The 14,086-nt window shown below is 44.7% G+C and overlaps 1 protein-coding gene across 3 annotated transcripts in view; it reads left to right on the top strand.

Moving 5' to 3' along the window:
• The window catches only part of klhl8 (kelch-like family member 8), a 64,869-nt gene that overhangs the window by 29,728 nt on the left and 21,055 nt on the right, over positions 1 to 14,086 (top strand). For all 3 annotated transcript variants that reach the window (XM_038791724.1, XM_038791723.1, XM_038791725.1), the window contains one exon: positions 1,032 to 1,218. In XM_038791724.1, the coding sequence (XP_038647652.1) occupies positions 1,032 to 1,218 (187 nt within the window). The remainder of the gene's footprint in view (positions 1 to 1,031; positions 1,219 to 14,086) is intronic.

The following is a 14,086-nucleotide window of genomic DNA, read 5'->3' on the forward strand; positions in this document are numbered from 1 at the left end:
TGTTACTTTCTTCATGATCAATCAGTATAGAATGTGGCAGCAGGAATTCAACCTGTTGCAGCAATTAAGTTGTTCTTCCCAACAGGAATCTGAAATTGGCAACCACACTAATATGAATTACAATAAAGCTATATTTTTCAAAAGACCAAATATTTATGCTGTCTCCAGCACTGAAGAATATTGACTGAGAAATGTCATATCGTTAGAAATCTTCATATAAATTAGAATTTCGCACAACATGGCGATGCTTCAAGGAGGCATATTGTATTAAAGGGGAAAGAACACCAGCTTGAGGGCATGAGTAAAATGGTGGATAGTGCATATGTTCTGACAGCATGAAACTCTAGCATTGAATACTTTCCAGTGTTCTCATCAAAGGTGCAATATTTGAAAGCTGTCATCTGAGAACTTTTATGGTTTGTGAAGAGAATCATTAGCTAAATTGAGCGGTCCAATCAATGTTAATTTTTCTGATGCTTTTTTATTACCAGCATTTTCTGTATTTAAAATTTTCAGTATTAAAAATGTTGCTTTTTTAAAATCTTCTACTTTACATCTGTGTTGAAGTTGGATTTTGTTTTTAAAAACCTTCCCACAAAGACCATGTTGAATTTCATTGTAATATTTGTTCTTTAAGCTGAAATGGCTGTGGTTTGCCAAATACAGCAGGAACAAACGATCCCTTTTGACAATTTTCCGAAGTGTAAAATCTACTGTGCTTTTTGCAACGTCGCAAAAGTATTGTGTTTGGTTTCTGCAGCTCCATTATAAAATCTGTTTGTCACTTAGAGACAACTGTTCATGTGCAAGGGGAAACATGAGAAACAGTTTCCGTTCTGTAACAGCTGCACGAACCTGCATCGATTTGCAAGTAATGTGACCTATTAGTACCGTATCACATTGTCAACATCACATACGTTTTCACACATTCAATTATTTTTGATGTGCAGTAACTGTTAGGCAAGTACAGATTAAAATACTTCAACTGCTGTGTAAGCACAAAGTATCATGCAGATATGTTCTATAAACAGGTTCGATTGCCTTTGTTACCTGTTGAGTTTCTCATGGGAGTTGTGGCTAAAGAGGACATAATCAGACAGAATCTGAAGTGCAGGGACCTGTTGGATGAAGCGAGAAACTACCATCTTCAGCTGAGCAACAAGCCAGTGCCAGACTTTGAATATTCCATACGCACAACAACAAGAAAGCACACTGCTGGTAACAACTTCTATTTATCTAACTAGAATAGGTGTATTTCAGTACAAATCTTTTTCTATTTTTGAAAATGTGGAAAAGATTTCCAACTATTTCCTGTATACTATATTGACAGGAACTGTAGTGGCTAATTGCGCCTTTTGAATAATAGGGTTGCTACTATTAGATTCTACTTCACGCTTTTTGTGAAATATCTGTAACACTCATTTCGCATACATATCATCCATTCCTGGGGGCAGCACGGTAGTGCAGTGGTTAGCACTGCTGCCTCACTGCACCGAGGTCCCAGGTTCGATCCAGGCTCTGGGTCACTGTCTGTGTGGAGTTTGCACATTCTCCCTCTGTTTGGGTAGGGATTGGCCACGCTAAATTGCCCCTTAATTGTAAAAAATTAATTGGGTACTCTAAATTTATTTATTTTTTTAAATCATCCATTTCCCCCTCCACCGCTCCCAGGGATTGGCAATGATGAGCTTGAAATTCAGGACTCCGGACAAATGAGACAGCTTTTTTGATGAGGGGTAAATGAGCTGCACGGACCTCGAGGCTAAGGTTATTTTGTGTCACTTGTATACTGTCCAAGTATGACATCAGGACGCCAAAGCACGTAGTGATGCAGTGGGGAAGGTAACAATGACAAAGGAGAGTACTTGCAGGCAAGGAGATGGGTTGAAGTGTGTATACTTTAATGCAAGAAGCATCAGGAATAAGGTGGGTGAACTTAATGCATGGATCGGTACTTGGGACTACGATGTGGTGGCCATCACGGAAACTTGGATAGAAGAGGGGCAGAAATGGTTGTTGGAGGTCCCTGGTTATAGATGTTTCAACAAGATTAGGGAGGATGGTAAAAGAGGTGGGGGGGTGGCATTGTTAATTAGAGATAGTATAACAGCTGCAGAAAGGCAGTTCGAGGGGGATCTGCCTACTGAGGTAATATGGGTTGAAGTTAGAAATAGGAAAGGAGCAGTCACCTTGTTGGGAGTGTTCTATAGGCCCCCCAATAGCAGCAGAGATGTGGAGGAACAGATTGGGAAACAGATTCTGGAAAGGTGCAGAAGTCACAGGGTAGTAGTCATGGGCGACTTCAACTTCCCAAACATTGAGTGGAAACTCTTTAGATCAAATAGTTTGGATGGGGTAGTGTTTGTGCAGTGTGTCCAGGAAGCTTTTCTAACACAGTATGTAGATTGTCCGACCAGAGGGGAGGCCATATTGGATTTAGTACTTGGTAATGAACCAGGGCAGGTGATAGATTTGTTAGTGGGGGAGCATTTTGGAGGTAGTGACCACAATTCTGTGACTTTCACTTTAGTAATGGAGAGGGATAGGTGCGAGCAACAGGGCAAGGTTTATAATTGGGGGAAGGGTAAATACAATGCTGTCAGACAAGAATTGAAGTGCAGAAGTTGGGAACATAGGCTGTCAGGGAAGGACACAAGTGAAATGTGGAACTTGTTCAAGGATCAGGTTCTGCGTGTCTTTGATATGTATGTCCCTGTCAGGCAGGGAAGAGATGGTCGAGTGAGGGAACCATGGTTGACAAGAGAGGTTGAATGTCTTGTTAAGAGGAAGAAGGAGACTTATGTAAGGCTGAAGAAACAAGGTTCAGACAGGGCGCTGGAGGGATACAAGATAGCCAGGAGGGAACTGAAGAAAGGGATTAGGAGAGCTAAGAGAGGGCATGAAAAATCTTTGGCGGGTAGGATCAAGGAAAACCCCAAGGCCTTTTACACATACGTGAGAAATATGAGAATGACTAGAGTGAGAGTAGGTCCGATTAAGGACAGTAGCGGGAGATTGTGTATTGAGTCTGAAGAGATAGGAGAGGTCTTGAACAAGTATTTTTCTTCAGTATTTACAAATGAGGGGGGCCATATTGTTGGAGAGGACAGCGTGAAGCAGACTGATAAGCTTGAGGAGATACTTGTCAGGAAGGAAGATGTGTTGCGCGTTTTGAAAAACTTGAGGATAGACAAGTCCCCCGGGCCTGACGGGATATATCCAAGGATTCTATGGGAAGCAAGAAATGAAATTGCAGAGCCGTTGGCAATGATCTTTTCGTCCTCGCTGTCAACAGGGGTGGTACCAGAGGATTGGAGAGTGGCGAATGTCGTGCCCCTGTTCAAAAAAGGGAATAGGGATAACCCTGGGAATTACAGGCCAGTTAGTCTTACTTCGGTGGTAGGCAAAGTAATGGAAAGGGTACTGAGGGATAGGATTTCTGAGCATCTGGAAAGGCATTGCTTGATTAGGGATAGTCAGCACGGATTTGTGAGGGGTAGGTCTTGCCTTACAAGTCTTATTGAATTCTTTGAGGAGGTGACCAAGCATGTGGATGAAGGTAAAGCAGTGGATGTAGTGTACATGGATTTTAGTAAGGCATTTGATAAGGTTCCCCATGGTAGGCTTATGCAGAAAGTAAGGAGGCATGGGATAGTGGGAAATTTGGCCAGTTGGATAACAAACTGGCTAACCGATAGAAGACAGAGAGTGGTGGTGGATGGCAAATATTCAGCCTGGAGCCCAGTTATCAGTGGCGTACCGCAGGGATCAGTTCTGGGTCCTCTGCTGTTTGTAATTTTCATTAACGACTTGGATGAGGGAGTTGAAGGGTGGGTCAGTAAATTTGCAGATGATACGAAGATTGGTGGAGTTGTGGATAGTGAGGAGGGCTGTTGTCGGCTTCAAAGAGACATAGATAGAATGCAGAGCTGGGCTGAGAAGTGGCAGATGGAGTTTAACCCTGACAAGTGTGAGGTTGTCCATTTTGGAAGGACAAATCTGAATGCGGAATACAGGGTTAATGGTAGGGTTCTTGGCAATGTGGAGGAGCAGAGAGATCTTGGGGTCTATGTTCATTGTTCTTTGAAAGTTGCCACTCAAGTGGATAGAGCTGTGAAGAAGGCCTATGGTGTGCTAGCGTTCATTAGCAGAGGGATTGAATTTAAGAGCCGTGAGGTGATGATGCAGCTGTACAAAACCTTGGTCAGGCCACATTTGGAGTACTGTGTGCAGTTCTGGTCACCTCATTTTAGGAAGGATGTGGAAGCTTTGGAAAAGGTGCAGAGGAGATTTACCAGGATGTTGCCTGGAATGGAGAGTAGGTCATACGAGGAAAGATTGAGGGTGCTGGGCCTTTTCTCATTGGAACGGAGAAGGATGAGGGGCGACTTGATAGAGGTTTATAAGATGATCAGGGGAATAGATAGAGTAGATAGTCAGAGACTTTTTCCCCGGGTGGAACACACCATTACAAGGGGACATAAATTTAAGATAAATGGTGGAAGATATAGAGGGGATGTCAGAGGTAGGTTCTTTACCCAGAGAGTAGTGGGGGCATGGAATGCACTGCCTGTGGTAGTAGTTGAGTCGGAAAATTTATGGACCTTCAAACGGCTATTGGATAGGTACTTGGATTAGGGTAGAATAAGGGAGTGTAGGTTAACTTCTTAAGGGCAGCACGGTAGCATTGTGGATAGCACAATTGCTTCACAGCTCCAGGGTCCCAAGTTCGATTTCGACTTGGGTCACTGTCTGTGTGGAGTCTGCACATCCTCCCCGTGACTGCGTGGGTTTCCTCCGGGTACTCCGGTTTCCTCCCACAGTCCAAAGATGTGCAGGTTGGGTGGATTGGCCATGACAAATTGTCCAAAATTCTATGATTAACCTAGGACAAAAGTTCGGCGCAACATCGTGGGCCGAAGGGCCTGTTCTGTGCTGTATTTCTCTATCTCTATCTCTATCAGCACACATCTTCCTGTACTGTCGCAGTTAACGAATACATAGCAAGACCATTTTGGAAACAGTGACAGGAGTGAAATGGAGGTACATCAGATTCATCACTGGGATAATGGGCTGTCTTATGGGGAGTGATTGAAGAGACTGGGTCTATATTTCCTAGAGTTTTGAAGAGAGAGATGTGTATGCATTGAAACTTACAAAATTCTTACAGGGCGTGACAGTGGACATAGATTATGTTTCCTTTTGTTGGTGAAAACTATTGTGGGATTGGATGCGGGATAGGGATATTGTTGGACTCCTATTTCTGGCTAGGTTTGAGCATTTATTGTGACATTTTCATGTAGGTTGGTACTATTTCCAATATGAGAAGAGCATATGCCTTTTTATTCATTTTACGGAATGTGAGCATTGCTAGTTAGGCTAGCATTTATCGCCCATCCCATGCCCTTCAGAACATAAGAACTAGGAGCAGGAGTAGGCCATCTGGCCCCTCGAACCTGCTCCGCCATTCAATGAGATCATGGCTGATCTTTTGTGGACTCGGCTCCACTTTCCGGCTCGAACACCATACCCTTAATCCCTTTATTCTTCAAAAAATGATCTATCTTTATCTTAAAAACATTTAATGAAGGAGCCTCAACTGCTTCACTGGGCAAGGAATTCCATAGATTCACAACCCTTTGGGTGAATAAGTTCCTCCTAAACTCAGTCCTAAATCTACTTCCCCTTATTTTGAGGTTATGTCCCCTAGTTCTGCGTTCACCTGCCTGTGGAAACAACCTGCCCGCATCTATCCCATCTATTCCCTTCATAATTTTAAATGTTTCTATAAGATCCCCCCCCCCTCATCCTTCTAAATTCCAACGAGTACAGTCCCAGTCTACTCAACCTCTCCTCGTAATCCAACCCCTTCAGCTCTGGGATTAACCTAGTGAATCTCCTCTGCGCACCCTCCAGTGCCAGTACGTCCTTTCTCAAGTAAGGAGACCAAAACTGAACACAATACTCCAGGTGTGGCCTCACTAACACCTTTATACAATTGCAGCATAACCTCCCTAGTCTTAAACTCCATCCCTCTAGCAATGAAGGGCAAAATTTCATTTGCCGCCTTAATCACCTGTTGCACCTGTAAACCAACTTTCTGTGACTCATGCACGAGCACACCCAGGCGTCTCTACACAGCAGCATGCTTTAATATTTTATCGTTTAAATAATAATCCCGTTTGCTGTTATTCCTACCAAAATGGATAACTTCACATTTGTCAAAATTGAATTCCATCTGCCAGTGCTAGCCCATTCACTTAACCTGTCCAAATCCCTCTGCAGACTTCCAGTATCCTCTGCACCTTTCGCTTTACCGCTCATCTTGGTGTCATCTGCAAACTTGGACACATTGCCCTTGGTCCCCAACTCCAAATCATCTATGTAAATTGTGAACAATTGTGGGCCCAACACGGATCCCTGAGGGACACCACTAGCTACTGATTGCCAACCAGAGAAACACCCATTAATCCCCACTCTTTGCTTTCTATTAATTAACCAATCTTCTATCCATGCTACTTCTTTACCCTTAATGACATGCATCTTTATCTTATGCAGCAACCTTTTGTGTGGCACCTTGTCAAAGACTTTCTGGAAATCCAGATAAACCACATCCATTGCCTCCCCGTTATCTACTGCATTGGTAATGTCCTCAAAAAATTCCACTAAATTAGTTAGGCACGACCTGCCCTTTATGAACCCATGCTGCGTCTGCCCAATGGGACAATTTCTATCCAGATGCCTCGTTATTTCTTCCTTGATGATAGATTCCAGCATCTTCCCTACTACCGAAGTTAAGCTCACTGGCCTATAATTTCCTGCTCACTGCCTATCTCCTTTTTTAAACAGTGGTGTCACGTTTGCTAATTTCCAATCCACCGGGACCACCCCAGAGTCTAATGAATTTTGGTAAATCATCTCTAGTGCATCTGCAATTTCCCTAGCCATCTCTTTTAGCACTCTGGGATGCATTCCACCAGGGCCAGGAGACTTGTCTACCTTTAGCCCCATTAGCTTGCCCATCACTACCTCTTTAGTGATAACAATCTTGGTGAGGTGCCTTCTTGAACCGTTGCAGTCTTGAGGTGTAGGTACACCCACTACTGTTGGAGAGGGAATTCCAGGATTTTGACCCAGCGACAGTGAAGGAATGTGATGCATTTCCAAGTCAGGCTGGTGAGTGACTTTGAGGGGAACCTCTAGGTGGTGGGGTTCGCAGGTATTAGCTGTTCTTATCCTTCTAGATGGTAGTGATCATGGATTTGGAAGGTGCTGTCTAAGGAACCGTGGTGAGTTACTGCAGTGCATCTTGTAGATGGTACATATGGCTTCCACTGTTCGGTGGTGGAGGGTTTGAATATTTGGGGAAGTAGGAACAATGAAGCGGGCTGCTTTGTCCTGAATGGTGTCGAGCTCCTTGAGTGTTGTTGGAGCTTCACTCATCCAGGCAAGTGGCGAGTATTTTGTTACTATCCTGACTTGTACCTTTTAGATGGTGGACATGCTTTGGGGGCTCAGAAGATGAGTTGGAAAATTCCCATCCCACTTCCCTGGCTCACATCTGTGGTTCCTCTGAATTGACATTTCCCTTGACCCTGCCCCCAATCCGAAGTGCTGGCGAAACTGCCTCCAAATTCTCAAGAAAGCTATTACTACCGGACTCCCTGAGTATCTCTCGGGAACGGTGCTTTTGTTAGCGCCTTCAATCCCGACCCCCTATACAAATTCTCCTTCATTCTGACCCAATGGGAGTCAACTCCTCTGACACAACTCCATATCTTCTCCACATTCGCCGCCCAGTAATAATACGTCAGGTTTGAAGACCCAAATGCCTGCCTTCCTCTCTGTAGTAGCACCTTTCTAATTCTGACCACCTTCCCTCCCCATATGAACGTGGTAATCATCCCTTCAGTCTCTCTTTAAAAAAAAATGCTTTTGGCAGGAAAATTGGCAGGCATTGGAAAATAAACAGGAATCGTGGCAACACATTCATTTTATTCGCCAGTACCCGACCCGCCAGTGACAGAGGGAGAATCTCCAACCTTGCAAGATCAGCTTTCATCCTCCCCTCCAAACTTGAAATGTCGTACCTACGAAGCCCCTCACAATCCTGAGCAACCTGCCCCCCCCAGGTATCTAAAGTGAGTCCCTGCCCTACGGAATGGCAGCTACCCCACCCCTGCCCCCACCGGCGGCCGAGACCCCACTCTTGTCTAGATTTAATTTGTGTCCCGAGAAAGACCCAAAAACCCGAAGCAGTTCCAGTATTCCCCCTATTGACACATTCTGTTCCGACATGTATAACAAGTCATCAGCATATAAGGACACCCTATGCTCTATTCCCCCCCCACACTATCCCATTCCATACCCCCGAACTAATGCGATGGCCAATGGCTCAATCGCGAGTGCAAACAACAGGGGGGACATAGGACATCCCTGCCTAATCCCGCGGTGGAGAGGAAAGTATTTCGAGCTGATGTTATTTGTGCGGACACTCGCCCTCTGCACCTTTTATAGTAGCTTTACCCAGCCCACAAATCTCGGTCCAATCCTAAACCGCTCCAGAACTGCCATCAAGTACCCCAATTCGACCCAGTCAAACGCTTTCTCGCCGTCCAATGCCACAACCAGCTCTATTTCCTTCCCCTCCGCCATTCAATACCCTCCTAATGTTCGAAAAGAGGTGCCTCCCTCTCACAACCCCATCTGATCTTCACCTATCGCCTTCGGGAGGCACTCCTCTAGCCTACCTGCCAGTACCTTTGCCAATATCTTTACGTCAACATTTAAAAGTGATAAGGGCCTATACGATCCACACTCCGTCTGATCCTTATCTAAAGTAACAGGAAAATTGATGCCTGTCCAATGTTTGTGGTTAACACCCCTTCCCTATCGCCTCCTCAAACATCCCCACCTTCAACGGTACCAACATATCTTTGAATTTTTGATAATATTCCACTGGAAATATGCCACCTTCCCCGACTGCATCCTCCCAGTCGCATCCTTTTATCTCCTGCTCCACTATCGCTCCTTCTAATGTAGCCCTGTCCCTCTCCCCTAACCTCGGGCACTCCAACCCATCTAGAAATTCCTGCTCTGTTGGCCTTGAGCCCTCTGCCCCTTCGGGCAAGCCCACAATTCTCAGATTGTGCCGCCTCAAGCAGTTTTCCAAGTCCTCGAGCTTTGCTTGCAGTCCTCGTGACCTCCACCACTCTCCGCAGCTCGTTCCCCCATCAAGGTGAACTGGTCGCTGTGCTGAGACATGGACTCCTCCACTCCCTTTATCTTTTCACCTTGTTCTCTCACCTTGGCCGATGTCCTTGCCACATCTACCCTACCAGGCCGATTGCCTCCTCCACCAATGATCTCAGTGCTACCGCCATCTCCTTCCTCAACGCCTCCATGTGCCTCGCAAACTGCTTCTCCAGTTCCACAGCCATCACTGTGGTCATCTTTTCGACTGTGTAGTGAGGTCCCACCTCGCAGTCCGGCGTCCGCCATCTTGTCAACGCTTTTGCTGCCCTTCTCATTCGGCGGCGAACCCGTTTCCTCCCTTCATCACAGCTGTTTTTGGCATCCCTTAACCACTTGGTATTTTTCTCCTTCATCAATCTTTAAATAAATAATAAAACAATAAAAATAAATTTTTAAAAAATTTTACAAAATATTTTTTTCAAAATTCAAAAAAATCTCTTCCCCTGGGACCGGACTTCAAACATCCCAAACATTCAGTGGTGGCCACCCGATGTGAGCTGCTCCCCCTCTACATTTGTCCTGGATTCGGGCCTGGCCTCAGGCCAAGCTCCTCTCCCGCTCTTCACTTCGGGCTCGATGCCCTTGCTCCTCCGGCCACGGGGCTCCCCACCGGCTCCAAACCGGTCCGACCCGGCGCCCGTCCCTCAGGCCCCAAAGGTCAAAGAAATCCCGACCAACGAAACAATGGGGAAACCCCCAGAAAAGGTCGCATTGTCTCGGACCAGTGGGAGACCCTCTCCAATGCAGCTGCTCCGCTCGCGCTCGCCACGGGAAGTCTGATCATGGAAGATATAATACCCATTTTGGAGATACTGGCTCCAGAGGCACAAGCTGAAACATCTCTGCATCTGAAATGGTTCCGGCAGTGGACTCCCCAGTACTTGAAGCCACTCCACCTAAAGATGAGTTAGAGGGGCAGATGGCTCTACTAATATGCACCTCTCTGACGACAGATAATATATTGTTTTACAAGACTAGGATGAACTACCACTTGGTTCTTCAGGACCAGCTAACATATGCATTGTAATTTTGAGTGACGAGGAGCCATCACCTGAGGCTCAAACACAGGATGTAGGGACAGCGCCCAATGCTGGGGATGTGGGTCCAAACCAGACACCAGAGTGCAAGGCTTTGCAGTCACCCATTGAAGGTGCACGCCTGACCATGACCACACAGTCCCCCGGCAGCAAGCCAACACAGTCCCCGGCAGCAAGCCAACACGAGACGGCCCAGCAGACGATCCGCAATCTCCTGCTCCCATGGTGCAGTTCAGCGGCATGACAGAGTTCCCAAACCCTAGCGAAAATAGAGGATCAGTCACAAAATCGTTCTCAAAAGTAAAAAGAGGAAGAGAAGGAGAGTTGGCAATACCCCGAGTCCCACTGATGACAACAAGCAAGAAGACTTCATCAATGTGCCGACAGGCCAGAAAATACACAATAACACAGCAGCAGAAAACATTGCATAATGACATTAAAGAAACTGATGATTCCAGAAAGTATGCAACGATGCAGTAGCATAAAGTATTGTGTAAAGATGTGAAAGAAGCTGGTGACTCGAGTATGGCCAGCAAGTATACCGACCTTCAAAGAAATTTGTGTCAAAAGGATAAGGCACAAAAGACCGGCATGGAAACCAGTCTTCCAGAAAGCTGAAAAGAGCTCGATCGATCAGCGGGGTGACCCTGCTGAAGATGCGCAATGACCTGTGCACAAAGGACACAGTTAGCAGGCGTATCATGTGAACTAAAACACCGTTAAGTTTGTACATGCATGCCACATGTGCAAAATAATGACACCAATCATATTTTGTATATAAATGTTAACATCTCCCAAGCAAGGGATGTAGTGATATGCCTGTGTATAATATTGTATATAGTTAGTAGTGCAACCTCCAACCAGCTGGTGGTGCCAGACATCAGTCATATGACACCTGACTATCGCCAGTTGGCAGTAAGACGTACAACAAGACAGTCGCACATCGGGTAATTCCAGGAGAGTCCATGAAACTCAATCAGTAACTTAGTCTGTATAGCATTCTGTACGTCATCTCTCCACGTGTTCAGCAATAAATAATCATTCTAGTTAAGACGCCAGTTCTGTATGAAACTTTGCAAGGACAAGGTTGCAGAACACATTATTCTATTTGTGACTCTTTCTACATCAAGCTGCATTATAATCTAATGGCTCAGCAGATAAAATTGTAGTGTCATTTGAACTGAACTGAAATCAGGAAGATCCTGTGTTCTGACTGCGGTTTGTGATGAGATTGTTAACTTAATCTGATGGAGACTTTGTAAATAGAAAGGGGAGAAGATGGAGACCTGTGTAGATACCAACAGTGTCAGGCTGGGGTGGGGAAAACAGAACTGTGGTCCCTCTCAATTATGGTACAGCAGATCCCTGCTTGAAATTCACATCTACAGACATTGGCAGGATTGGGCTCCACTGTGACGACAATGATGAAATAGACCACAGGCACTTTTTATCTAGGTTACAAAATGACAACTTGAAGGGTGAAAGAGGTAAAAAAAATCAGATTGTCCGCGTAGGCAGAAGGAAATGAAACAAGCATACACGGTAATATAAAGCAAATAAAGAAAGCTGACGGTTACAAAAACTTAATAGTATAGAAAACCTAGAGTATAGAAAGTACAGGGGTAAAGTAAAAATGGAAATTAGGAAAGCAAAGGAAGGAGATGAAAAAATATTGGCAGGTAAATTCAAAGAAAATCCCAAGATGTTTTATCTGTACATTAAGAGCAAAAGGACAGATAACTAAGGTCCATTAGGGATGCACAGGATACGCATAGTGTGAGAGAAAATACTGGAGGGACTGTCATCCTTGAAGGTGGATAAATAACTACAGCAAGATGATTTTATCCCAGGCCATTGATGCAAGTCAGGGAAAAAAATGGCGAATGTTCTGAAGATCTTCCACTCCTCACCTTTCCTATATCTAGTATCAGAGGATGGGGGGTGACAGTGGTTAGCACTGCTGCCTGACAGTGCCAGGGACCCGGGTTTAGTTCTGGTCTTTGGAATATTGTCTGTGTGGAGTTTGCATTTTCTCCGTGTCTGAGTTGGTTTCCTCTAGGTGCTCCAGTTTCCTCCCACAGTCCAAAGGTGTGCATGTCAGGTGGATTGGCCATGATAAAATTGCCCTGGGTATCAAGGGATGTTCAGGTTGGGTGCAGGGGTAGTGTGGGGAAGTAGGCCGAGGGTGCTCAATGGCCGGTGCAGACTCGATTGGCCAAATTGCCTCCTTCTGCACTGTAGGGATTCTATGATTGGAGGTCTGTGAACCTTATTTAAAAATTATATTATCATTATTTTAAAAGGGTGCAAGGGATCTAGCAAGTAATTATAGGCCAGTCAGTCTGACTTTGGTGGTGGGAAAATTATTTAGAATTGATTCTGAGAGGCAGGATAAACTGTCACTTAGAAAGAAATGGATTAATCCGGGATAACATGGTTTTTTTAGGGGACGTTTGTGTCACATTTTTTCAAGTAACAAGGAGGATCGATGAGGCTGGTACAGGTGATGTTGTCTACTTGGATTTTAGTATGGTCTTTAGCAGACTGGTTGGAAAATTTGGTGAGTTGGATCCAAAAATGGTTCAGCAACAGGCACCAAAGGGATTGATGGATGTTTTTGCAAATGGAAAGCAGTTTCCAGTGGCATTTCACAGAGCTCAGTGTTGGGTCCCTTGCTGGTTGTGATCTCTATTAATTATTTGGACTTGAATGTGGGAGGCATGATTGGGAAATTTACAGATGATATAAAAATTGGCCATATAGTTTAAAAAAATTTTTAGAGTACAATTCATTTTTTTCCAATTAAGGGGCAATTTAGTGTGGCCAATTAACTTATCCTGCATATCTTTGGGTTGTGGGGGCGAAACCCACGCAAACATGGAGAGATGTGCAAACTCCACACGGACAGTGACCCAGAGCCAGGATTGAACCTGGGACCTCAAAAATTGGTCATGAAGTTGATTGTAAAAAGGACAGATGTTGACTCCAGAATTATATCAATTATTTAGTTGAGTGGTCAGAAAAGAAGCAAATGTGTGAGGTATTGCTTAATTGCATAATTGCCTTGGAGAGAGTGCAGAGGAGATTAACAAGAATATTGCCTGGGCTTGAAAATTGCATTTATGAGGATTGATTGAATAGGCTGATGCAACGGGGGAGTGACCTGATTGAGATGTACACGATTGTGGGGCCGAGATAGAGTTAACACGGATACCCTGTTCCACTTCGTGGAGAGGCCAATTACCAAGGGGCACAGATTTAAGGTGATTGAAAGAAAGTTTAGAGGGGTCATGAGGTAAAACATCTTTCCCAAAAGGTGTTTTGTATCTGGACATCGCTGCCTGGTTTGGTGGAGGCCGATTGCCTCAACTCTGAGGTGCCCAGATCTACATCTGAAGTACTGTAACCTGCAAGGCAATGAACCAGGTTCTGGAAAGTGGGATTAGAATGGGCAGCTAATTTTTTTCCAGCTGGTGCAGACACGATGAGCTGAATGGCCTCCCTCTTTCTGTGCCACAACTTTTCTGAGGTTCTATGGGTCGGGGAAACATATTCAGTAGTACAATTAAATTGGTTGTAAAAGCTGTTGAATCACAAATGCAGTTTGTACCTTACTAGAACATCACAATCCACCATAAAAACAGAAATCTACAGGCTTTTTTGTTTTCCTTGAAGCTTTTTCTCACCATGTGGAATTTGAGAGCTTTTAATCAGCCTTTTCATATTACAGTACTGTCAAAAGTTTCTGATAAATTGGAAAAAAGCAGCTGTTTGTCTGAAGGCCTTATTCTCTT

Source organism: Scyliorhinus canicula, chromosome 3 (assembly GCF_902713615.1).
Source record: "Scyliorhinus canicula chromosome 3, sScyCan1.1, whole genome shotgun sequence".
Taxonomy (NCBI): Eukaryota; Metazoa; Chordata; class Chondrichthyes; order Carcharhiniformes; family Scyliorhinidae; genus Scyliorhinus; species Scyliorhinus canicula.